General features: G+C 40.9%; 1 protein-coding gene across 3 annotated transcripts; it reads right to left on the bottom strand.

Annotated features, from left to right (window-relative positions):
- Window positions 1-641: 641 nt before the first annotated feature.
- On the bottom strand, window positions 642-27738 carry LOC104598468 (putative glycosyltransferase At5g03795). Of its 3 annotated transcripts, XM_010260543.3 has the most exons (7): window positions 27666-27737; window positions 27412-27562; window positions 26481-26838; window positions 26158-26408; window positions 25929-26059; window positions 3850-4198; window positions 642-2221 (listed from the first exon to the last, which is right to left on the bottom strand). In XM_010260543.3, the coding sequence occupies exons 3-7, from the start codon at window positions 26581-26583 to the stop codon at window positions 1541-1543; spliced, it is 1515 nt and encodes a 504-aa protein (XP_010258845.1). In that variant the 5' UTR covers window positions 26584-26838; window positions 27412-27562; window positions 27666-27737; the 3' UTR covers window positions 642-1540. The 3 variants fall into 3 exon arrangements, with proteins under 3 accessions (XP_010258845.1, XP_019053550.1, XP_010258844.1); XM_019198005.2 differs by having other exon boundaries at window positions 26158-26838; window positions 27666-27738; XM_010260542.3 differs by having other exon boundaries at window positions 26200-26838.

Here is a 27738-nt window from a genome sequence, read left to right as displayed (position 1 = left end):
TTTTTCAAGACTTAAAAAGGGGACTGGATTTAATATGTTCATTAACGTTTAAAACAAACATTATTTTTTATCCTTTGTGTGCAGCTAATCCGGATTCTTCTTATTCTTAGTGAAGCTCCATCTTTTTTTTTACTTTGTAGTTTTGAGATATTGTTTAGAACTTCAGGAGTGCGTATACTTCTGTCCCAACGAATTTGATGTTTATAATTTAAAAAGATAACACCTTTTTACATATCCGGAGTTGATGGTCCTAAACCTAAAGTAGAATCAGGCATAAAGTTGGCCCGTATCTCTACTTTTCCCTTTTGGTTTCCTTTGTTAAGACTTTCAGTCGGAACAGATTTGCTTGGAAAAAATGAATGATTTGCTTGGAAAATGATATTCAATAGGAAAATGAATCACATTCCTACTTTTCCCTTCAAATCAAAAGCATCCCACAGCACATTCCGGAGAACATCTCCCCATGATGACATCATCAGTTCTGATACTATTATTGGGAGATATTCCCAATACATGGCAGGAATGTGCTGTGGGACGTTGTGGGGAGGCCCATTGTGGGGCGGAGATGTGAACTCCTTTAGTGCTACCTACAATCCATTTCAGAGGATGTCAGACCCAATTTTCCCTCAAAGAAAATATGGTAAAATAATGAAATAAATAAGATATGCATTTTATCTGTTTCATTCTATGTTACAGTTAAAAGGGATTTTACTTTCATGAGCTACCTGGTACCATTACCAGACTGTCCTCAAAGCTGTCCCTACTCCCTACACTAACTGCAGACTGTCTAGCAGTTACTGCAGTAACAGAATTCCAGTCAAATCTTACATCCACCTCCAGACAATCAAAAAAATGAAGGAAAGTACATATTACACAAATGTTACATCCACCTCTAGACAATCAAATAAATGAATGGCCCTACTTCAAAGATAATCATAAACACAAAAGTAGAAACGAACAACAACAAAACTGATCCAATGATGGAAATTATTTGTACGACTAGTAAGTAGTAACATTATTGATTTATGATGCATGAATAAATGCATGTGATCTTTTCGTTAAGACATCCCAGGAGGAGCTCATTCGCCGGTGGTAAATCATGTAATTGAAAGCCCAGAGGTCCCATGCTATCAGAGGTACAATGATCAAGATCCAACATAACTGTGCTAGAGCAGCATTAAAGGCCATGAATTGATCCATATCTACAATAAAAAACCCTCATTCTGGTCCTCCACTGTTTCGTCCTTTCAGTTACCCATCCCTGTTCCAACCTCCCATTTCCTGAACTGTACATTCCAGACCAACTCCAAAAATTGTTATTTTCTTCAAATAACAATGAGGTAAACTTTAATCGTCGTTTTCTTCAAATAATAATGAGATAAACTTTCTGATTTTTTTTTTGTCCTTTTAACTCCAGCCGTTTCTTCTTCCAACAGCATCTCTCTTCTGAGGGATAATCCAACAGTTCTCATCGTTGGGGAAAGCCAATCTGTGATGCATCCAAAATTCACCCAAAGAAATTCTCAACATTTTACAATCATCATGGAATCTGAATCTGGTTCAGCCTATTGAACCAAAGTGAATGCAAAATCATGTGGAAAAGGTCATATCGGATTGGTCTCGGGTTCCAAAGAAAATGCTTCTGCAGCATTTTGACGTTCTTTTGCATAGAAAGATATCGTCTCATAGGGATAGCCAAGAGGATATCCTTCAAACTTGGTATATCCTTCTCTGCAACAATCACTGAGAATGCATTCCAATCCAGCACTTCATTAAATGGAGGGACAAAATTATCTGCAATGATCACCGGAACACACTCATAATAGATTGCCTCCACAATCCTGGGACTGTTTACCTCATACCCCATAGGACAAATACAGAATCTGCTTGATTTCATGTGTTGAACATAAGACATCTTCCTGGAAACTCTATTTGGTAGAGGACCATAAATCTTCATGTCTTCATCCTTGTCACCCCAGTATTTGAGCAGTATGGGCCGGACCCTACCATGCATATTTCCAGCAAAGAAGGCAAGGATCGAGCGTTGAGAAACTCTTTTCCCACCAAGGCCTCTCAGAGGTCTCCTGGGATTTCTTATAGTGGTTTCTGGCAAGGAGACATCCTTTCCGGCAACAAAGACTCCTTCAGAAAGATCAGCGTTGCAGAGAGCTTTTATGGTGTTTTTACTTAGTTCTTCATGCTCATTCACAGTATATGGACCCTGCAGAACATTAAAATAAAGTAAATGAATAAGTAAGTTGGATAGATGGAGAGAATATCAGTGAATACTTGGACATGATTGCTATATATGAAGCATTATCAGGCAAGAAAAGAAACAGATTCTTCTAAATTTCCGAAAAAAAAAACACAAAATCTGTTGTAACTCCATTGAATATGAATAATTGAACAAAAGGAACTAGAGGGTAGCAAATAATCCAACTGCAATAGCACCAATTTCAAAATGAACTATATTGAAAAATAAAGAGAGAAAAATGGCATAGAGATCCGTACATAAAGCAACCATAAGAGTAGGCAGGGTGATTAAGATCATTCAATGTGCCTAATTTGGGTGATCTTCAGCTTCAGGTTGAAATTTTAACCTGATTAAATGATCCTAACCGTCTGATCCATTATATATTTTGTATGGTAAGGTAAGAAATGGTGTAAGATCTACAATGAGTAGGACCATCCAAGCAAATCAGTTTCTAGCCCAGTAGGTCTCCTAAGTGCATCTAGCTGCACCACATGCACAATCATGCCTGTGGAAGAGTATACAAACTTTGTATCAAAGAATATCATACTTTTTCAAATATGTTGAAAACTTGGAGTTCAAAAATATCTTCTTATGCCTTTTCCCTTTAGATTGGAAAGTTATTGCCAATCACGAGACTGTGTTTGGTTGCATTGCAAATCTGAACCAGATACAAATTTTTCACCCAGTTCGGCTCTGCATCTGTTTATTTGTAACTATCCCTGCATTTGGTAAGGGTGCACACACTGAACTGAAGCAAATTTGCACTCTGGTTCAGTTTGGCAGGCATTTGGTAAGAAAACATTTTCGTATTGAAAATGACAGCAATTTTTTTCTGACATTTTTGCTTTCAAAATGGGAGCAAAGTTTTTTCCAAAAAAAAGGATGCAAACTTTGCGCTCAAAGTTGGTCAATGTGAAAAGTAGATTCCTGTGTTGGAATTCATGTCTGTACCCATCACAACCAAATATGCTTGGTATGAAAACAAAATTTATCAAATACAAAACCAAATCAACTTTGCTTTTTCATGAACCGTTCATATTTGTATTTACACTATTACCAAATACAACCCATAATTTGCACTCTTACCTGATATAAAATTTATGCTTTTTCTCATTTGCACTCATTTGCAGTGTAAATTTTGCATCTCAAAATCTTATGCAAAATACCACCTTCCTCCTACGCCCTACCTCAATTCTCTCTCATACATGTGGAGACCACATCATCTTGCTTCTTACCTAACTCCCAAACAAATAATCCTCCTACCTCCATTCTCTTGCATATAAAGTGGGACCACACTATTTTACTTCCTATTTTACTTTTCACAAACAAACAAGACAAGGCCGAATCTGAAACAAAAACAAACCAGGATTCACACTCAGTCTATTTGCATTCCCATGCATTTTCATTTGCACTGAAACCAAATGCAGCCTTAATGTGATTAGAAGTTTGCAAATTTTCTCACTGAGGGCATTTGAACATAAAGGCAATTGAAATATAGACCAAAGGACAACAATTTTGACCATGCAGATGTACAGCTTAGAAAAATAAAATAGGCATTTTTTATATCATAAATAGAACAAGCAGTGCTTCCATACCCAATCATGGCAAGCAACTAAAAAATGATCTGATCCTCGTGTGCGGTTCCAGAAAGGATACTTTGCAGCAATCATGTTCACATAGTCCCTGAGAAAAATGGACAAAGTCCGCATGTTATGTGAATTTGGAACATAAAGTGCAATCTCCAGCTGGCGAGCACTATATGGCAAATAGAATAAGTGGGCCTTTGACGGGTCCCTTGTCACAAACTGCCTGTTTTCCTCCATTAACTTCATAAACCATCCTTCTGAAGCATAAATGCCTCTGAGATATGGCTGGTGGAAAATTGGTCTTGCTCCATCCTTGTAGGTGTAAACTTTGAGTATGCTTTCCATCAATTCATAGCTCCTGGAAGTTTGACATTTTCTATTAGAGACACTAGAATTAATAAAATTTTGGAAATTTCTTCAAAGGATGAAACTGGATTTTGAACTCATATTCATATAACATAGAAGCTAGATCTAATCTTAAATTTGAATAACTTAGAAGTTAAATAAGTAAAAAAGGATAAGAACAATATGGGTAATGGGTCACTGACTGATACAATTCAAGACTACAATAAGCACAATTATTAAGAAGTTGTACTAAAAAGTAAACCATCAGCAGTTTCAGATGTCACCTAGAGCAATTTATGGTTTTTGATGCTCTGTATTCACACATGTTCCTTTTTACATCCAAAAATGATTCCTAATGGTGTATTGGTTACAGCTTAATCAAAGTCCTTAAGGAACTCAATTAATGTGACCACAGAACTTTACAAAAGTGAATGGTTATACCTAAATTTAAGAAATATATTTATCTAAAGGTTCAGATGAAGAAAAAGGAGCATTAGCAAGAATTCCTCGGTTAAAGAAAAATGGAAGTAAGATAATCTAAGATGAGAGGGAGTTGGTGGTGGTAAAGGTGGTTGTGCAAGTGGTTAAGCTTTCCTTTGGAAATTCGTGGGTACAAGAGAAGCCCTTACAACACTACAATATCATGAAAGTAGTTGGCCCATTATTAAGTCCAGGCACAGACTTTTTGGATGCATAAAACAAAGGTACAACATGAGCAACAGATTTTTTTTTTTTTTTGATAATCACACAAGCAACAGATTTTCAGAGAGCACACACTAAATCAATCTGGTTATGGTATTGTTTGAAAACTTAAAGGTGCAACATTGTAAGATTTGGAGTGGCTGTCAGACCTAGGAACCAGAGGGAAATCCAGCTTTTTAACCCTGGTTTTTAGTTTTGTCAAAAACTATATGACCTGCTATTAATGCGAGCAAGAATTGGACCGCCTGAACAGATAGTGTCAGAGCTGGGAACTAGAGGGAAATCCAGTTTTTTAACCCTGGTTTTTAGTTTTTCTCAAAAACTGTCTGACCTACTATTGATACAGGCAAACTGTTGTTAGCTAGGTTTTGGTGACCCATCTGGTTTACAATGGCCCACCCAGGTCACTGCATCATATATTGTAAAATAATAATGAGGAGAATTGAACTCACAACCTCCTACTTACAAAGAATTGCAGATTATCATTACCATTAATCCACAACACCTTTTGTGTTATTTATGTGTGTGTATTTTTACAAAAAAAAAAACATGATTTACAAGACTTGAATCTGAATCACTTGAATGAAGATTATAAAAATGATCATTAAACCACAGAAAATACATATGTTGTTCTTGTAGAATAACTACTGAGGGATAGTTTTGTAATTCTACTGTACTTTATTTTTCTTTCTTGTACTGAAAAAGGTTCGATCAGATTGATCAACCCTAACAGATCTGAACCTCTGTCACTTTCCTTGCTCTTTCACTTTCTCACGAACCAACATGGTATACTCTTTTCTGGGTTGGTTCGATCAGATTGATCAACCCTAACAGATTTGAACCTCTGTCACTTTCCTTGCTCTTTCACTTTCTCACAAACCGACATGGTATCAGAGCAGGCTGCTCTCTGATCCTTTTCTCCTTCTTTTTGATCAGTTTGACAACTTTAATCATTACCGATTGACTCTGGATTCTTTCGATCTCTCTAGAGATCTGTTCTCTGTGTTTTGCGCATCCAGGGAGAGAGATTTAATTAGATCTCTCTCGTACAACATCAGTTTGTAGTCAGAATTGAAAGGAAGTGTCGCCTAGGCCCTCTAATCATATTCTGAAATTTTCATCGAGATCTGAGAAGTTTTGAGAGAGATCTATACATCTCTTCTGGGCGGCTGCATCCAGACTTTCCTTTTCTGGACTGTGTTTCAAGTTTTCTCCATTTGCTGGAACTTGGACAATTTCTGGTGACTGTAAGAGGTTTCTATTATCAGTTTCTTTGATTCTCACAGCTTGATTACTACTTTGTTGCTTGATTCGATCAGTATTTACTTGTTTCCTTTTCATTATGACTCTGGAAAAGAATGAATTTATTTCTGTTAAGTTCGATGGGACCAACTATGCTCTCTGGAAATTCCATTTTCAGTATTTTGTTGAAGGGAAAGGCATGTGGGGTTACATTGACGGTTCCACTTCCATGCCTGACACCAGTGATGTCAAAGGGCTGAAACAGTGGATAACCGAGTAGGGATTGCAATTTCGTGGGAATTTTCAGGTATCCAATCCGTCCTGACCCTAACAGGACCCGTTTATCAAAACCCTATAGGGTTTGGGATTTTAGATTCAAACCCTATAGGGTTTGGGACGGGTTTGGGTTTTGACTTTAGGGTATTCGACACCCAATACTTGGGATGCATGAGTATGAACTTATTAATCTATTATATTATATATCATGCACAAATTTATAAATTTTAAGTACTAAGATAATTATTCTATTATTAATATTTTAATTGTATAAATTTCTTGGGATTAAAATCATCATTTGATGTAAATTTGGATTTGATAGATTGTTCATTTCATTTAGTTACAAAATGCTAATTTTAAATATTATTTTTTTAATTTTTAGTTGGAATTGTTAATCATATACATGTATTGATTGTTTTGATGAACACAAAAGTTAATAAAATCTATTTTATTTCATTAAATAACACAAAAGGCAAGATGGCTTAATGGCTTAAAGTAGTGTTAAGAGATTTGGCGCTATCATTAATTGATCCAGGTTCAAGTCACACTATAAGCATTAAGAAACTTTTTTTTAGTAGAAAATGTTTGGTCAAGGGGTTTAATGGGTGGGACGGGTCGGAAGGGGTTTAACAGGTTTGGGATGGGACGGGTTTGGGAAATTGAGAGGAAAAGTTAGATGGGTTTTGGAATTAGGGATACATAGGCAGGTTTGGGAATGGGTAGGGCAATTTGCACGGGTACCCTACCCGTTGCCATTCCTAGAACCGAGAATGCTCAGGTTACCTCATGGATACTTGGGTCTATCTCAATGGATGTCAGTATTCCGATGAGAGGTCTCAAATCTGCCCATGACATGTTTGAATACCTAGAAAAGGTATATCAGCAATCAAATATGTCTAGGCAATATCAGATTGAAATTGATATCTTCTCCTATGTTCAAGGGGAGAAGCGGATTCAGGAATACTATGCAGGATTTGTAAATCTCTGGACTGAATATGAACTGCCTCACTTTGGGGATCTGTCTACAGATTGTTGTGTGAAGACTATGAAGAAGCATCTCACTGAGAGAAAGACTATGCACTTTTTGATGCACCTCAGGCCTAATTATGAAACTCTACGCTCCAGCATTCTCAATAGAAAACCAGTGCCTGAACTTGATGCAATCCTTGGAGAGTTGTTACGGGAGTAAACTTGTCTTCTTACCTTATCTGCACTAGATCAGAAGATGGAACATGGTATTGATACTATGTTTTTAGCCACCAAACAGAAGAGTAAGAAAGACTTCTCGAAGTTGCAGTGTTATGAATGCAAAGAATTCGATCACGTGGCATTCCACTGCAAGAAGAAAAACTTTTGTACCTACTGCAAACGGAAAGGACAACATAAGGCTTATCAGGCCTCAACCGAATCTGTTTCTACTGATACTACCACCTCATCATCAGCTCACATCAGGGAAATCTGACTAAAGAAAAGATTTGTGAGCTCATGTCTTCAGCTATTTCTTCTGCTTTTTTCGCTTTTGGGTTGGCTGGTAAGTCTGCTTTTTTGTGTTCATCTCCTTGTCACATGTGGATTATTGATTCCAGGGCCTCAAATCACATGACTAGGGCCTCCTTCAGTTAGTCTCCTAAACCTAGAACCTTTGACAACCATATTATTACTACTAATGGTGATTCCCTACCTGTATATGGTTGTAATGATTTATTTTTTATCCACTACTAAGACCAAACCCTTTCATCTTCCCAAAACTTTCTTTGTGCCTAAATTAACTACTAGTTTAATATTTGTTGGGCAACTTGTTGATAATGGTAATAATGTCTTATTTACTCGTGATGGTTGTTTTATTCAGGACCAGCACACTAGAGAGCTGAAGGGGAAGGGGCGTAGGCTTGGGAGGCTACTTGCTCTAGAATTTGAGACTAAGAAATCTTCATCGGGTTCTTGTTTGCTATACGTTATACCTAGTTCTTCTTGTAATAATGTGTGGCATTTATGGCATAGACGTTTGGGTCACATTCATGCTAAAAATTTGGATTATTTATTTTCCTCTGGTTGCTTGCCTTTGAATACTTCTTCAATCAAAAATGTTGATAAATCTTGTTTAACTTGCTGCTATAGTAAAAGTCATGTTTTACCTTTTCCATCTTCAACTGAACATGCATCTACACTTTTTTATCTCATTCATAGTGATGTGTAGTCGTCTCCAGTTATTTCACGCTTGGGTTATAAGTATTTTGTGTTATTCATTGATGATTGTACTCGTTACATATGGGTTTACTTTCTTCGAAAGAAATCAGAAATCTTCTCCATGTTTAAGAACTTTCATGCCATGGTAATGACCCAGTTTAAAAGCACCATAAATATTTTGAGGTCAGATTCAGGGGGAGAGTACTATGATGGTGAGGATGGTGAGTTTCAAACCTATCTTAAACAACATGGGATTCAATCCCAGAGATCTTGTCCTAGTACTCCTCAACAGAATGGAGTATCGGAGCGCAAGAACCGTCACATTGCTAGTATGGTGGGATCCTTGATACAAGACTCTCATGCTCCCCTTACCTTCTAGGTGGAGGCGACCCGCACTTCTGTTCATCTCATCAATAGTCTTCCTACACCTATTCTTGAAAATTCTTCTCCCCATCAGTCCTTATTTCATCGTCCACCAAACCTATCCATACTTCGTGTCTTCGGATGCGTTTGCTTTGTCCATCTCCCTCCCCATGAACGCACTAAGCTAACAGCTCAATCAGCTATGTGTGCTTTCATGGGATATAGTACAAAACACAAGGGGTTTCTCTGTTATGATCCCAAAGTCCGTCGGTTGTGCATTTCTCGCAATGTCATCTTTCTTGAGAATCTCTCATTCTTTGAACATATTTGTAAATTACCTGCACCATCCATTTATGTTCTTCATGACTTTGGATCTATAGGTGATTCTCCTTCTCTTCAACCTCTTCAAACGTATTTCAGGAAGCATCCAGTTCGCCCATTGCCTATGCCTCCTCCACCTCAAGCAACAATGACTGGCCATTCCTCTCCACCCACCACTACTGTAAGTACAGATTCTCCTCCTGAGGATTTACCTTCATCTATTCCTTTGCGTCAATCATCTCATATTTCTCGTCCACTTGATCACTATGGCTTCTTTTCGAGTCATAGCTCCTTCTCAGCTGTCTTGTCATCCATAGATATTCCTAAGTCTTACAGCCAAGCCGTAGCAGTTGAGCATTGGAAAGAAGCTATGGATTCAGAGGTTCAGGCTTTATTAGAGAATGATACATGGGATCTTGTCTCTCCTCCCCCAGATGCCTCCATAATTGGTAACCAGTGGGTTTACACCGTAAAACTCAAATCTGATGGTACTCTGGACAGATATAAGGCCCGTCTGGTTGCTCAAGGCTACAAGCAAGAGTATGGAATTGACTATGATGAAACTTTTGCACCAGTGGCCAAAATGACCACAGTTCGTTTGCTACTAGCCATTACTACTCTCAAACAGTGGACAGTTCACCAGATGGATGTCAAGAATGCCTTCCTCCATGGAGAGTTACAGGAGACAATGTATATGAAACCACCTCCTGGCAATTGTGACAATCCTCAATTTGTGTGTAAACTGAAGAAATCTCTATATGGCCTTAAACAAGCTCCACGAACTTGGTTTGATCGCTTCCGTACAGTAGTGTTGGAGGCTGGTTTTCAGCAGAGTGCTTCAGACTACTCTCTCTTCACTCTCAAGCGGGCTCAAGGATTGACTCTTCTTTTCGTCTATGTTGATGAGATCCTTATTACTGGAGATGATGTGGATGATATTAACAAACTCAAATTTCTGCTTAGTAACTCCTTCAAAATGAAAGATCTTGGGCCAGTAACATACTTTCTTGGACTCGAAATTCAAAGATGTTATCGGGATTACTTTGCCAACCAACAGAAATATGCTTCTAATTTGGTGTCTCTTGCTCGCTTGACTAACTCTAAACATGTTGATACACTTCTAGAGCTTAATTGTAAGTTGAGTAAAGATGAAGGTGATCTTCTTCCTGATGCTACCCTGTATCGACAACTTGTAGGTAGTCTTATCTACCTAACCATGACTAGACCTGGCATTTCCTATGCGGTTCAGATTGTGAGTTAGTTTGTTTCTGCTCCACGTTAGCCTCACTATTCTGCAGTTCTCTGAATTATTCGTTATGTACAAGGTACACTATCACATGGCTTATTTTTCTCATCCTCTTCATCCACATAGCTCCGAGCTTATGCAGATGCTGACTGGGCAGGTTGTCCTGACACTCGTCACTCTACTACTGGCTAGTGTATATTCCTTGGTGATTCTCTAATTTCTTGGAAATGCAAGAAACAACAAACAGTTTCCAAGTCATCTACTGAAGCCGAGTACAGAGACATGTCTTCAGTATGCAATGAAATCATCTAGCTTAAGGCACTTCTTCATGACATGAATATTGATCACTCATCTGCTATTCCTCTGTTTGCTGACAACATGAGTGTAATCAAGATTGCAACCAATCCTGTATTTCATGAGCGCACTAAACATATTGAAGTGGATTGTCACTTCATTCGTGACCTTCTTCATGCGGGTCACATTTCTCTCCCACATGTTTCATCTGGTCTACAACTTGTGGATCTCTTCACCAAAGCCATGACCAAAGCCCGACATAATTTCCTTGTTGACAAACTGATGCTTATACCCCAGCATCAATTTGAGGGGGAGTGTAGAAGAACTACTGAAGGGTAGTTTGTAATTCTACTATACTTTATTTTTCTTTCTTTTACTGTAATAGATGTGTACTTTAGTGTACAGTTCTTTTATTCTCTTTGTAAGGACAATCTTGTCCATTTACATAAGATTAATATAAATATCTCTTTTCTGGGTTGGTTCGATCAAATTGATCAACCCTAACAGATCTGAATCTCTGTCACTTTCCTCGCTCTTTCACTTTCTCACGAACTGACAGTTCTGGTATCATACCCTTCCAACATCATAGATATTGGTGTAAAATATATTACATATTTGTATATATGGCGTCACAGGTCACTGGGTCAACCCAGTGTTGAACCACTTGACTGGTGACCTGGTGGCCTTTCTGGTTTGACAACAGTCCAAGTCTTACAAAATTAGGAAGGCGAATCCAAGAAACCAGTATCACAACATGTACCCCTTTAACCAGAATTACCATTTCAGTTAATTAAAGTTTCCTACTTGAGTTCCAGGTCTAATTTTCAAAGAAAAATACTAATTAAGTTCTTATGCATTTTCATTTGAGGAAATTAAGGGCCACTGATTGGTGCAATGTGATAGGAACTGCCTATCACAGTGTTCCTTCAAGGGGAACCACCCCCAGAAGAGTCTGGGGAGAGAGAGAGAGAGAGAAAGAAGAAGGAAATGGAAGATTATTTTCTCATCCTCTCATTTTACAAAGCCACTATATATATTCTTTGTCCATGATGTCACAATAGATTTGCTAATATGCACCTGGAATCAAATCCATAACAAACTGCTTACGTGGCCTTCGATTTTAGACTTGATTGATAGTGGCTAAATCACAGGTGATAGGTTGATGGGCCTCTGCTGTGATCATGGGCCTGTTGCTCATCTTAACATAAGACAAACCTTGTCCTCAAGGTCCAGGTGAGGAAATTCTTCTTTAGCTTGAGGTATGGATCCCACGTAGCATCTTTAATTAGTAAGTTACTCCAAATCACTAGAACCTCCAAAATGACATACTCCCTTTTTCGAACCCAGAAAAAATCCATGATTTGTAGCGGCCTGGTAACTAAGGAGCCCTCAGCAGAGAATTGAGGTAGGGTGGGATTGATGATAGTTCCTTGCTTCAAGCAGCTTCTCAGGAGTGACATGTTGAATACTAGATGCAACTTCAATTAGGGGGTAGGTCCAACTTATATTATATGCTACCTGTCCAACCCTTTCCAGTATTTTGAAGGGTCCAAAGTACCAGGGAGCCAACTTATTCCAGGTTCTTTGGGCTATTGTAACTTGATGGTATGGCTGGAGTTTGAGAAAGATCAGGTCACCTACTTGAAACTCCATGGACCTATGTTTAGCATCATAACTTTTCTTCATAAGCTACTGGGCCCATAAGAGATTGGATTTCAACTCCTATAATATAGGATCTTGTTGGAGCAGATATTCTTTGAAAGTGGCTACTTTAGTGGATCCCTTTTCAAAAGGCAAGACCATACAAGTCCTTAAAAGGTGTCATTCCAGCAGCTTACTGATAGGTGGTATTGTACCATCATTCGGCCCATGGCAACCATTTCATTCACTGTTTGGGTTGGCTTCTGGTGAAACTACAGAGGTAGGTTTCTAAGCATGGGTTTACAACCTCTGTTTGCCCATTGGTTTGCAGCTGAAAGCTTGTAGACTTTTGTAAGGACACCCCTGAAGTTTAAAGTACTCTTCCCAAAAGCAGCTCATGAACACAGGATCACGATTATTTTATCAAAAAAAAAAAAACACAGGATCACAATCAGATACAATGCTGCAGGAGTTCCATGGAGCATAGAGCCTTCACAAAGAGTTCTACAACCAAAGGAGCATTGTATGGGTAAGGTAGCCCAATGAAATGGCTATACTTAATAAATTGATCCACCACAACCATAGTTACGAATTTCCTTGTTAATAATGATAACTCAGATATGAAACCCATTTAAATATGCTCCTAGGCCTGGGACAGTATGGGGAGTGGTTGGAGCAACACAACTTGCATACGGGTCTCATATTTCTGCCACTGGCAAATGTCACAAGTGGATACAATGTCTTGAACCTACTTCCTCACTCCTGGCCAGTAAAACTGAAAATGTAACCACTAGTAAATGCGTAAGATCCCTGAGTAGCCACCAGTTATGAATGAATGACATAACTCAAGTAGCTTAGGAATGTAGGTCAAATGGGCCAGAAAAACAAAGTGAGTAGAATGTCTTTACCGACCACTAAATATCTAGGAGTGGAGCTGGGGTTTAAGGCCCACTTCTCTCTCAGAGACTTGAGATGGACATAAATCCTAGATTCTTTTCTAATATCATCAAGCAGGGGATGCATGGGCCAGTACACGAGCATAGGCCCACATCCAAATTGTCTAGAGAGGGTGCCAATATCTCTATTGCTTGGGCCACTTCGGTGCTCAATCCGGTAGTTGTACCCAAGTAACTTTGCAACCCATTTTTGTTGTTCTATGGTCAAAACTCTTTGCTCCAAGAGATATTTGAGATTTCAGTGGCATGTTCTTATGGTGAACCTATAGGTATGATCCACATCACTAAATGGCTAACACCATAGCCATTAACTCTTTCTCATAAATTAACTCTTGTCAATACAGCACCGACCCCCAAGTTGGATGGCACCATATTCAATGATGAACTCCTTGGAGAAGTTGGGTAGAGCCAAGGTTGGTGGGGAAGAGACTGGTATCTTGAGGTCTTCAAAGGCATGTTGAGCTATTGGGCCCTAGTCAAACGAATCTTTCTTCAATAGTTGAGTTAACAGGCCAGTAATCCAACCATAGTCCTTGATGAACCACTGGTAATAACTGGTAGGCCCAAGAAACCCTCTAATCTCCTTCACAAACCTGGGTTGGGGCCATTGCACCATGGCCTCTATCTTCTCTAGACCCGCAGCCACACCACCACCACCTACAATGTGGCCTAAATACTTGACTTGTGTCAGCCCAAAGGCACACTTGCAGTCCTTAGTCAAGTTGATCTCCTTGGGGGTTTCAAGAGTAATTCGCAAATGGGCCATATGCTGTTCCCATCCTAGGTTGATGTCATCAAAGAAAACCCAGATGAATTTGCATAAGTAAGGTTTGAGAACATCATTCATGAGGACCTGGAAAGTGGATGGGGCATTAGTCAGCCCAAGTTGCATGACAAGGAACTCATAATGTCCATCATGGGTGCGAAAAGCAGTCTTGTGTACAGCATCTTCATGGACCCTAATTAGGTGGTACCCTGCCTTGAGGTCCAATTTTGAAAGTACTCTTATTGATTGAAGCTCATTCAAGAGTTCATAAATGACTAGGATTGGGAAACATTCCTTAATAGTAATGCGGTTTAGAGCTCGATAGCCCACCAAGAACTGCCATGTCCCATCCCTTTTCTTAACCAATAAGACAGTAGAGGAAAATGGGCTATGGTTGGGCTGTATCATTTTCTTATCAAGTAATTCTTGTACCATCTCTTCAATTTCTTGTTTATGATAGTGAGGGTATAAGGTCTTACATTGGTGGGAATGACTCCCAGTAAAAATAGAATTCTGTGATCATGTACGTAGTCGGGTGGTGGGCCTAGGGGCTCCTGGAAAACTTCAACAAATCATGAGAGTAACACCTTTAGTTGTGATCGATACTCACTTGCTTCACTGTGCTCATTGGCCTCCTGGCTCAAAGTTGACCACTGACCGGCCCCAACTATACCCAAATGCATAAAGATTGGTCGCCAACCTCCCTTGCCTGTTTATAAACCAAAGCTAAGGCCACTAGTCTTGAGCTTCCTCCCAAGTGCCCTTGTATATGCACTACTTTCCCCTCAAACAAGAAGTCCATAGTCAAACGGGCCCACGCTGCTTAAACCAATGAATGCCCAATACTGCATCATCTCCACTGAACTCCAAAGGATGTAAATCGACCCCAAGTTTGTGGGTATGGATCTTCAAGGTCAATCTGGTGCAAATACCTTCAGACTTCAACTGACCTTTGTTAGCCACATGACCCATAAAGGTTGGAGTGGGCTGCACCTTGAAGCCTAGTTGTTTAACCAAAGCATGGGTGATGAGGTTCATGACACTACCACCATCTATCAGTATTGCCACATGGCATCCCACATGTAGACTAGTTACCTGCATGGTTCATGGAGATGGTAGCCTAGTGAGGGCCTAGAGTGAGATTTATAGGGTATCCACTTCTTGGGCCTGTACCGAATTGTCTAGGTCCATCCTTGGGTTAATATCCTCTTCTAGATTTGGACCATCAATTTGAAGTAGAAATGCTTGTTGAGCCTTACATCAATGAACTAGCCCAAACTTCTCACAAATTGTAGCATAAACCCTTCCCCTCCTTACTTGTACCTCGGCCCAGGTCAACCATTTAAAGGGGATGTTGGGTCTAATTGCGGGGGGGTTATTGGGCTTGCCTAGAATCCCATCAGACTTATTGGCTCCACCCTAAGTTTTGTTAATTGGGTCACTAGGCCAGGTCAACCTCTTAAGCCGGTTTATCTTCTCTTTTTGGAGATGAGTTAGCCTAGCTACTGCCATCACCATAATAGGTTGCATGGCCTAGAATTCCTACCGAATCTCCTCTTTTTCTTCTTTTTGATAGATTACCGAATCTCCTCCTTTAACCCCTAATAAAACAGCCCACCAAAGCTTTTTCCAACCAACCCTGGACTTTAAGTCACTAAGCGTTGGAACTCCGCCTAATATTCTCTAACTATCCCTAGTTGTCAAAGTTTCAATAATTTTCGTCATAATCCTCAAAACTAGAAGGCCCGAAGTGCCCAAAGATTGCCTCGATTAAGTCAACCCCCAAGTCATTCTAGGATGGGAGCGGCAATACAACAATACCATTGGTACCAAAAGATTGCCTCCCCATCAAAATTTATGGAAGCTAGTAGTACTCGATCTGGTCCAAGGACTTTGTTGTAATCAAAATAGCGCTTAGCGCAGAAGATCCATGAGATTGGATCGTCAAAAATGAAAACAAGGAAGAGCAATTTGAATGACTTACCAGTTGTCTATCCAGATTGTCTCGAACACTGTTGGAGTTCGGTCCTTCCTGTCCACTCTTCTTGCTACCTCCCTAGGAAATCTGATCAAACTTTGACATCACCTATCCTTTATTCCCTTCAAGTCAATGTTTACTTTGTGGAGCTTTGCCTCCAACTGATTCACTTTGGCCTCCATTGTAGACAACTTAGTATTCGTCATGAGAGATTGGGTCTAATACCAAATGATCGGAACTTCCTATTACAGGGTTTCTCAAAGGGGAACCACCTCCAGAAGAGTGTGTAAAGAGAGAGAGACAAAAAAGGAAATGGAAGATTATTTTCTTTGTTGCTCTTCTTATTACAAAACCACTATATATATAATCTTTGTCCAGGTTGTTACAACAGATGTGCTAATATGTGGCTGGAATCAAATCCCTAACCAACTGCTTATGTGGCCTTCAATTGTAGACCTGCTTGATAGTGGGTAAATCGCAAGTGAGAGGTTGATGGGTTGTTGTTGTAGTCATGGACCTGTTGCTCGTCTTAACACAATGGAAAATATTCATGATGATAAGCATGAAAGTATGAATTCAAGTCTAAGAAGGGCCACTTTGTGCCCAAAAAATGCCACGTTAGGTCCATATCTAGCTACCCCTCCCAAGACCACCGATACCTAGGACCTTCATTGGCCAATGGCCCTTATAGACATATTGTAGCCAAAGAGACAATCTCAAGCCCTGGACAGATATACTTATCTACGAATTGATCCTACAATACACACTGTTGTTAAATGAATTTTATTGTTATCTACTTACAAAAGAAATTAAATGAGTGCCGAGGCTTTCAGTTCACATGTTGCAACATGCTTTTCTCTTGATTTTGGGGGCCACAGAATTCCATCAAGGCCTTTTTCTAGGCTAGTTTGACTATAATCTTCAATTAATAAAATGGATTGGACTTCCCTATCCATTCATATCATGCTTTAAACCTATTTATCTTCCACTACTTGCTCTGTAATTGTCCTCCTTTCTTTCAATTCTACTTCTAATTCTTAGAATCTGAGTTGTATTCAAAACTTTTTTTCTGGATATCTAACCCCCCTAGATCTCTCATATTTTATTTATCCACCCATATTTCTTTCCATTCTCCTTCCTTCTTTTTGTTTTGCCATTATTCCATGGTGATTCAAAACTCTAGTTGTTCAAATTCAGCAATACTCATGAAAACTTCTTTTATTTCTTTTGAGGTTCTTCAAACTTGATTATGGTCCAGAAAATCCAGAAAGAGGAAACCTCACTTTTGGGGTGTGCTACATAAAACCTACCCCTTTGTTCCCACTTAAACCCTAAAAAACTAGAATTTTGCAACTAGATTTGTAGGGAATCTAGATCACACAATCTTCTCCTACATCACCAGAACCCTTTGGCAATTTAAGTACTTATTCAAATAAGTACTTGAAAGAAAATCATCCCTTTGCAGTAAGAAATGATTTACACTAAGAAAATTCCATCAATTGTTGCATTCATGGACTTCAAGAGAAAAATATTCTCCAACTATACATAAGGAGAACTTAAGTAACAGACGGGTACTGTGCATAAAGGGACACAGGTGTGGATCCAAAGTATAACTTGGTTGAATGAAATGAAGTTTGGTGGAATTTAAATATCAGACACTACCCAGAACAATTGGAAACCCTTGGTAAGTCTGACAGGATGAACAAGCACAAATCAGGCTCATCACAAATGCTTGACAACAAAGAAAAGCATAGCTAGAAATCCTCAATATACCTGAGAACCCGAGACAAAGACGATTTATTTGCCAATCACTTCTGTTCTTTTATGCCCAGAAAAGATATATGTCATATATCCTTTTTTTATAATTGTCATATATCCAAAATTTACATAAAGAAAAAAACAGAAATAAGGGCTACGTATATGCAGAAGCACCAACACCATGGACTCCCAATGTGGAATTGCATGCTATGAATCAATTTATTGTCTGAACATCCACCACAGAAGTTCGTCTTTTTCTTTTTCTTTTTTTACTATTAACATGCAAAACCATGTGTAATACATTTTGATGGACACTAAGAAAATTCCATCAACTGTTGCATACATGGACGTCAAGAGAAAAATATTCTCCAACTATACACAAGGAGAACATAAGTGCCAGAAAAGTTATTGGTAACAGATGTGTTGAGGGCCCGAGAATAGGATCTCGTCACGGGTCGGTCCACGGGGAAAACCCCCTATTTTCCCTTGTTCCTTCCTGTTCGTGATGAACCTATCTTGGCGCCTTTGGTGATTTGTCCAAGAGATCACCAACTCTCCTAACTCACTTGTTGACTGAATAATTTGATGATTTCATTCAATAAGGGTGTCTCCTTAAATAGGAGATTACAAGAGTCCTAATCTGAGGAAGTCTCCTTGTTGAATAGGGATATTTCCAGTTCTATCTTGCTAAGGATAAGATAAGCTAATCCTAATCTGATAACTTACTAACAAGATAAGATAAGAGCAATAAAATAAGATAAGAACAAGCAAGATAAGCTAATCTAATCTGGATGAGACTGCTGTTGCCGAACTGGGTAGACTGAGAATCACTGAATCATTACTGCTGCTGGCGGTGGGTCAGGTTTCTGCTGCTGCCGGCGGCGATGGTATGTCTTCCCGAGGAATGCGTCCATAACATTACTCCCCTCCTGGACTAAGAGCTTGTCCTCAAGCTCGAATTCCGGGTATGTGGCCTGGAACTCTGTCAATGGGATCCATGTGGCTTCGGCCGATGGTAAGTTACACCATTCCACCAAAACTTCAAGAACTCCTCAATTGAAACGAGAGCGGAGGAGAGCTTTCGGTTGGGGGATCAGTTTGCCATCTTTCAGGGGTGGTAGGGGGGAGTACTTGGTCCGGAGGAACCCCTGTAAATGGCTTCAGCAAGGAGATGTGGAAGACATCATGAATCCGGCTGGTCGCTGGCAGTTCCAGCTGGTAGGCCACACTACCAATCCGTCGTAGAACCTTGAAGGGCCCATAGAACTTAGGGGACAGCTTCAGGGCAGCCCTGTGGCGCAAGGAGCGTTGCCGGTAGGGCTGGAGCTTTAACCAAACAAATTGTCCTGGATCGAACGATAGTTCCCGGTGGTGCTTGTCATAGGTGAGCTTCATGCGGAATTGGGCCTGCTGTAAGCGAAGGTGGACGTTGGCTAGGAGGGCGTCGCGTTCTTGTAAGGAGTGATCAATTGCGTCCAAACGAGTAGAACCAGGCTCGTAGGACAGCAAGCGGGGAAGGTCCCGGCCATATACGACGCGAAAGGGAGTCATGCCAAGGGAAGAATGGTAGGCTGTGTTGTAATAGTACTCAGCCCAAGGGAGCCAATCCACCCACCGTTGCGGTTGATCGCCGATGAAACAATGGAGGTACATTTCGATGGTGCGGTTGACCACCTCTGTCTGACCGTCGGTCTGCGGTTGGTAAGCTGAAGAGTAGGCCAGGGTGGTGTCGTGCAGCCGGAATAACTCCTTCCAGAAGGCACTGGTGAAAACCGGGTCCCTATCGCTGACAATGGATTCTGGTAACCCATGTAAGCGAAAAATATGTGTGAAGAAGGCGAGGGCAACTGAAGTGGCACTGTACGGGTGTGATAGAGGAATGAAGTGGGCGTACTTAGAGAAACGATCGACTACCATGAAGAGAACTGATTTGCCACCTACCTTGGGTAGTCCTTCAATGAAGTCCATGGAGATGTCAGCCCAGATCTGTGACGGAATGGAAAGGGGCTGAAGGAGGCCTGCTGGGTGTAGGTTTTCCCATTTATGTTGTTGGCATGTGGAGCATTTCTGGACAAAATCTCGAATGGAAGTTTTCATACCTCGCCAATGGAAATCAGTCCGGATGCGATGTAGCGTTTTCTAAACGCCTTCATGGGTGGAGTTATGGATGCTGGTGATGATGGTGGAAATCAATGGAGAGTCGGACGGAAGATGGACCCGTCCCTTATATAGTACCAATCCGTCTTGAAGCGACCAATTGGGGTCAACAGTGCCTGACTGGATCTTCTGGACCAAGGGTGACCATTCCGGAGATTGTGGTGCTGCCTTCTTAATGTCGTCAAACAGAGAGATCCGGGGTTGGGAAATGCCATACAGAATCATCGCGTCTTCATCTCGCCTAGATAAGGCATCAGCAGCGCGATTGGAGGACCCTGCCTTGTACTCTACCCAGAAGTCGAACCCGAGCAGTTTGTTAACCCAATGCTGCTGAGGAGCAATGGTGAGACGTTGCTCTAACAGGTATTTGAGGCTGTAATGATCAGTTTTGACGACGAACGACCGCCCCCACAAATATGGTCTCCAGTGCTGGACGGCACGGGCAAGGCCGATCAGTTCGCGCTCATAGGCTGGAAGCTTTAGATGCCGACCGGCCAGTCGGCGGCTGAAGAAAGCAATTGGGTGCCCTTGCTGCTGTAATACGGCGTCGATACCTACTCCGGAAGCATCACACTCGACAGTAAACTCGAGGGCGAAATTAGGTAACTGCAGGACCGGGGTGGAGGACAGGGCAGTCCTTAGCGCTAGAAAAGCCTCATCTGCTGTGTCGTCCCAGCAGAAGGAATTTTTCTTTAACAGGTTGGTTAACGGTGCTGCCAACAATCCATAGTTCTGAACAAATTTGCGGTAGTAACCCGTTAATCCAAGGAACCCGCGCAAGGCCTTGGCTGATTGAGGTTTGGGCCATTCTTTGATAGCCTGAATCTTGGAACCATCAACTGTCACACCCTACCCATGGATGACGTGGCCGAGATAAAGAACCTGTCGCTCCCCGAAGGAACACTTGGACCTTTTGAGGAATAATTTGTGTTGGCGCAAGAGCTCGAAAACTGATCACAGATGATGCACATGCTCTACCCATGATTTGCTGTAAACGAGGATATCGTCAAAGAAAACTAAAACAAATTTGCGCAGATGGGGCTGAAATACCTCGTTCATTAATGACTGAAATGTGGATGGGGCATTGGAGAGGCCGAATGGCATGACCAAAAATTCGAAGTGGCCATGGTGGGTGCGAAAGGCAGTCTTCTTCACGTCGCCGGAAGCCATGCGAACCTGGAAATACCCTGATCTGAGGTCCAACTTAGAGAAATACTGCGCACCATGCAATTCGTCCAGCAGTTCGTCCACAACGGGAATAGGGAACTTATCCTTGATTGTCCGGTCATTGAGTTCTCTATAGTCAACACAGAACCTCCACGTTCCATCCTGCTTTGCCACCAATAGGACCAGCTAAGAGAAGGGGGAGTGACTTTTGCGTATGATTCCTTGTTGCAGCATCGCTGTACACTGTCTTTCTATCTCATCCTTCTGTAGGTGAGGGTAGCGATAAGGCCGAACAACGACTGGCACTGACCCTGCCACTAAAGGGATGCGATGGTCGCAAGCTCGGGGAGGAGGGAGTCCCTTGGGTTCCTGGAATAAATCTGAAAACTCGGCGAGGAGTTTTTCCATAGTTGCCGGTTCTGTTTGAAGGGTATGGACCTGTGGTCTCTTTTCTTTAACCCTGCAACCGTTCCATGAAACTTGTTTCCCATTTAGGTGAAATGTCATTGTGAGTGCACTGAAGTCTCATAAAATCGGCCCTAAGGTGATTAACCACTTGACCCCAAGAACAATATCGAACCCATCCAATGAGAGTACAAATAAATCAACAAGAAGTAGTTCAAAATTGACCTGAATCGGGACGTCCGTACAAATCCCTGGACTGTGAACCTTCTCACTATTTGCGACGGCTACCTATAGCTGTGGCCGGAGTTCCATTGGTAGTTTTAACTGCAAGGCGGCATGTTCACTTATGAAGTTGTGTGTGCTCCCTGAATCGACGAGAATGCGCACCGGCTGACCTGCGATCTGTGCCTGTAACTGCATGGTCTGAGAGGTTTTAATACCAGTGATCGCATGGAGAGAGATCTCTGGCTCGAATGTGGTGGGATCCCCTTCCTCCTCCTCTTGCTCATCGATGAGAAGGCAAAAAAGCCTCTTGCATCTATGTCCTGCCGAGTAGAGGTCATCACAGTTGAAACATTGACCTCTCGCTCGACGTTCTGCCATTTCTGCTCTGGTCAAACGCTTGATGGGAGGAGTGGCCATGTTACTGCATGTACTTGTCACTGCTCTAGAGGTGGTGGTCGTGTGAGGTTTCAGTTCCCGGCTGGTAGCCGAAGAGGGGGTCGTTGCTGCTGATCTTGGGGGCACCCACGAGTTCGGTGGACGACCCACATTAAAAATTCCGCGGTTGAGCTGCAGCTTGCGCTCAAATGCGCGGGCTAAGTTCATGGCCGTGACCAAATTTGGGGGATTTTGCATTTCGACATCCACTCGCAGGGGTTCTGCTAGCCCTGCTGTGAACATATCCACTTGTTGGTCGGGTCGCACGGATGATGCCCTTGCGAGGAGGGTTTGGAACTGTCGCTGGTATTCAGCAACTATTCCGGTCTGTTTAAGGTTAATTAGCTCGCCCAGCGGGTTGCTGGTCAGTGGGGGTCCGAACCGGAGAAGGCAATAGGATTTAAACTGGGGCCAACTGAGCCCGGGTTCTTCTTGCTCTAACCGATAAAACCAAAGTTGTGATTCTTCTATTAAATGAAAGGCGGCTAGGTTTACCTTATCCCGGTCATCTGTCCGTTGATTCCGGAAGAACTGCTCGCATCGATACAGCCAGCCTAGGGGATCTCCGTTGCCGTTGTACGACGGGAACTCCAGCCTGCTGTACTTGGGGACGACGGCTGCTCCATGGCTAGCGAACTGCTATTCGCCGGAAGACTCTGGCAGATCTGGTCGGCGGTCGTTAGCGGTTGTCCCTCCTTCAGAGTTCCTTTCCCTGTTGGAAAGGAACACCTCCATCAGACGTCGCAGTTCCCTCACTTCGCCTTTGATCTCACGAACTTCGGAGCTGATCTCCACGAGTTGGTGCTCGAGGTTGTGGACCCTGGATGGTAGTTGTTCCAGATCTCCCATGATGCCTTGCTCTGATACCAAGTTGTTGAGGGCCCGAGAATAGGATCTCGTCACGGGTCGGTCCACGGGGAAAACCTCCTGTTTTCCCTTGCTCCTTCCTGTTCGTGATGAACCTATCTTGGCGCCTTTGGTGATTTGTCCAAGAGATCACCAACTCTCCTAACTCACTTGTTGACTGAATAATTTGATGATTTCATTCAATAAGGGTCTCCTTAAATAGGAGATTACAAGAGTCCTAATCTGAGGAAGTCTCCTTGTTGAATAGGGAGACTTCCAGTTCTATCTTGCTAAGGATAAGATAAGCTAATCCTAATCTGATAACTTACTAACAAGATAAGATAAGAGCAATAAAATAAGATAAGAACAAAAAGATAAGAACAAGCAAGATAAGTTAATCTAATATGGATGAGACTGCTACTGCCGAACTGGGTAGACTGAGAATCACTGAATCATTACTGCTGCTGGCGGTGGGTCAGGTTTCTGCTGCTTCCGGCGGCGATGGTATGTCTTCCCGAGGAATGCGTCCATAACAAGATGGGTACCGTGCATGAAGGGGTCCAGGTGTGAATCCAAGGTATAACTTGGTTGAATGTCATGAAGTTTGATGGCATTTAAATGTCAGACACTACTCAGAACAATTGGAAACCCTTGGTAAGTCTGACAGGATGAACAAGTACAAATCAGGTTCATCACAAATGCTTGATAACAAAGAAAAGCATCGCTAGAAATCCTCAATATACCTGTGAACCCGAGACAAAGACGATTTATTTTCCAATCGCTTCTGTTCTTGTGTGCCCAAAAAAAAAATATGTCATATATCCTTTTTTTTTGGTAAATTGCAGATTAGCACCCTGTACTTTGGGCCTAGTCTCACTTTGGTACCTGAATTCCCAAAATGTCCCAGTTTAGTCCAAAATTGTTAACCGCCATTAAGTGGCATGTGAACAGATGAAAATGTAAATTTTCTTTATCAACCATCCAAATGTCCTTTGGGTTGTTCATCATTGCTTTGGTTCAATCTTGATTCTTGAGGAAGAATATGATGAATAGTGTCTTATGTCAAAGGGTAATTTTGACATTTTCAAAAGTTTTAAGTCACACATGTCATCACGTGATACAGATAACTGACGGATTGCTAACAACAGGGACTAAATTGGGACATTTTGGGAGTTCAGGTATTGGATTGGCACGTTTTGAAATTTGGGTACCAAAGTGAAACTAGGCCCAAAGTACAGGGTACTAATCTGCAATTTTTGATAATTATCATACATCCAAAATTTACGTAAAGAAAAATAGAAATAAGGGCTATGCACCCAATGTACAATTTGGGGTCAATTACCCAAATCCTATCCTGCCATCGTTCTCTCCTCTCAATAACCATGTTTTCTGTCAAATCATAAGTCCTTAAATCATTTTTTACTATTTCATGCTATGTTTTCTTTGGTCTTCCCCCTTGATCTCCTTCTATTTGAACCAGTCCACTCCTCATTATTGGTTATGATCATCCAACATACTGCCCCATAAAGCATACTAAGATTATATCTATCTCAAAACATTCTCCCTCAACTTAGCCCAATAAAGCATCATGACAACTATATAGAATGGCTATATGTACTGCTTTCACCATTCTACTCTGTTCAAAGACGTCTCCATAGTTAACCATCAGCCCTCAAATCATTTCTCACTACTTCCACCTATGTCCTTCATCGGCCTGCCCCTAGCTCTTCTAGACCCTTTAATTCAAACAAATCACTCCTTGTACATTCTCCCTTTAATGTGATCCAATTTTTGTTGGTCTATAGCACTCCAAAACTACATCCAGGCTTCAATAATGCTTACATAGAAAGCATTGTCTCAATCCCCCCTCTTATGAATAGTTGAACAGGGATAACATAAATCATCATGTTTCGCACCTCTTACCTACTGATATTAACTGAGACCTATTTTTATGCATTCACACTAAAGGTGCAGAACACATCGCCTCATCAATTTACTCTAGGACTTGTTTCATAAGACAAAAGTTGAGGGTAGCAACCAACTTTTTCCACTTTTATAGTCTACATTATATCAAAAGTTCTTATCTTGGAGCCTGATTACTTACTAACTCCATAACAGTGTTTTAAAAGGCATGGGAGGCATACGCCTGGAGGCACCCCCAAAACACCCTAAGGTGTATGCCAGAGGCGCTGACACCTCTGAGGCGTACGCCTCATACACTTTTAACTAGTGATATGCATCTTCATTCTTCTTAATATAAAAGATTTTTATAAAAATAAAGAAAAATGAGATCCTCCTTCCTCTTCTCCCTCCTCCTTCTTCCTCCCCATCCCCCCCTCCTCTTAAGTAGGCTTACGCCTCTTTGTGTTTGGGGGGCTTGCGCCTCTTACGTTCTGAACTATGCCTCACGCCTCTAGGTAGTGGAGCACCTTGCATCACGCCTCTGCGTTTTAAAACACTGGTCCATGGTTAATGCATGCCACAATTAAAAATTTTGCTCTGATCATACCAAGCTTCCCAACCCCACACAGACACAAAAAAGATAATTAAAGAGATATATATTTGCTTGTTCTGTTTTTTGAGGACTAATGGGTTTACAAGATAATGGTTGTTTCACTACATTGCACCTGATCCTAGAAACTACTGAGACCAAAAGAAAGTGGAATCATAAAGATTTCACTACATTACATTCAATCACAAAAACAATTGAGGTCATGGAAAAGTACAATCACGGTATTTTATAGGACAAAAAAAAAAGTGTCATCATGAAAAAAATACCTTTTAAAGATGGAAACATTTCGAAACAAAGGAGCATAGAGGTCAGGATCATCAGCAACAACTGGGGCATGTTCAATCTCCTTCTTGGCATACAGAAGTGCCTCATCAGGTGGCGAAGACCATAAATATCTCTACATCAAATACCACACAATAGAAACAAAAGAAATTAACAAAATCCACTGGATCTGACTTCAAGGAAGAGTAACAAACTAGATATAATAGATCACACCTGCCGTTCAGAGGGCACAGTCCTAGGTGGAGAATGTACTACCTTAGGTTCATCAGATGTCTCTTTCCTGATATTCGTCCTTATCCTTTCATAATTTCCTCTGGGTGGTATTTTCTTGTCATCTTCTACAACTGGTGGTATTTGAATTAAACCAACGGTAGAATTAAGAGAAACGGCAGGGGAAAATGGAACCAGTGAGAATTTTTCAGGCCTCGCCAGAGGAGAAGTATCATTAACCTGCATCATAGCAACTGAGGCTTTGTATGATGAAACTGTTACTGGGGGAAAGAAAAACCACATGGTCAACGGATAAGGAAGAGTACAGGTTTGAAGCACAGCTCCAGCCGTTGTAATGAACGCTACAACAAAAAACAGTTTTCTCCATTGGATTCTGTATCCTCTGCACCAGCGTCTGAGTTCTTTCATCAAAGCAACGGGGATCACCCATAATAGATTTTCATTTAACCATCCAAAAATAAAACCCAATTCTTCTACTGGAGCGCTCCAATCTCAGAAACCAAACTAAATCATAGTAATTATGAAGCACAACTGCACAAGGATATAGCAAGTCTTGGCTCTTTAAGGAGCCGCAGCCAAAAATTGTGAGTCGTGAACTACTTAATCCCAGAAGCTCCCCACCGATAACTTCCCAAATCCAGAAATATAAGCAAGAACCTGAAACTGCAGCATGCAGCAACATAGAGCTTACTTTCAGGTGTAGAAGAGAATAGGACAAATCAAATGTTCAAGAATTTTCCACCATAACTTGGAACAAAGTTCATCTAAAAAATGGCCATTATACAACGGACTAAACTGCATGGAAAGCTGACATTAAATAGATAATGAAAAACTACAAATTCTCAATACAGCATAAAGATTATCATCAATTCGATTACCAAAACTGAACAGGTAGAAAGCAGTTGACAAATAAACGCATAGAAAATAAATCAAAGTGCATTAAACATGACCCAAATAAAGAAAGATAGTAAAATAATCAATTTGGGAATAAAAGAGGGAAGTTCCAGAGTAGTTGATTTGTTACTAATCAATTTCCTCTCAGAACCAAAAAGAAACAAACCATTTAAAACAGCTCATATATAAATTAGAAAATATGATCTAGCAAGGACACTTGAGAAATAAAAGAAACGAACAATATTAAAAGAAACTGGCCGAGATATATAGAAATTAAAGTAAATAATAAAAAAGTGGAGAACTGAACCGAAAAGAAAAAGAACACAGAGAAAATCACCATACCTTTATCTAAGAAGCTTCAGCAGAGATTTATAAACACCACCAGTCCATCATCAACCAAATTACGTCAAAAATTCGCCGACGAAAGATAGACTAGTAAGGAATCTCTTTATGGAGCAGGAAGATAAACAATATATAACAGAAAAGAGGGAATCTGTTGCAGGTAAAACACAGAAGAAACCATTAAAAGAAAAGCACACAGGAATCAAGCGAGAAGAAGAAGAAGAAGAAGATAAAGTAGAAAAAGCCCAGCCCACCTTCAAACAGGACACGGTTGAACGATGGAGGGAAACAGCAAGGTTGACGAAATGACGATAGACACGGCAACGT

The sequence above is a fragment of the Nelumbo nucifera genome, chromosome 6, assembly GCF_055504915.1.
Source record: "Nelumbo nucifera cultivar China Antique chromosome 6, China Antique-T2T, whole genome shotgun sequence".
In the NCBI taxonomy this organism is placed as follows: domain Eukaryota; kingdom Viridiplantae; phylum Streptophyta; class Magnoliopsida; order Proteales; family Nelumbonaceae; genus Nelumbo; species Nelumbo nucifera.
The sequence above is the reverse complement of the archived record's forward strand: the minus strand, read 5'-3'. Positions and strand labels throughout refer to the sequence as shown.

What these genes read in the sequence shown, in the direction of transcription:
- LOC104598468 (XM_019198005.2), bottom strand. Translation starts at nt 26,583, where the DNA reads ATGAAAGAACTCAGACGCTGGTGCAGAGGATACAGAATCCAATGGAGA. An exon ending in AATGTTTCCATCTTTAAAAG is followed by an intron (nt 4,199 to 25,928) that starts GTATTTTTTTCA and finishes TCAAACTTCCAG; the next exon opens with GAGCTATGAATTGATGGAAA. An exon ending in TAGTTGCTTGCCATGATTGG is followed by an intron (nt 2,222 to 3,849) that starts GTATGGAAGCAC and finishes AATGTTCTGCAG; the next exon opens with GGTCCATATACTGTGAATGA.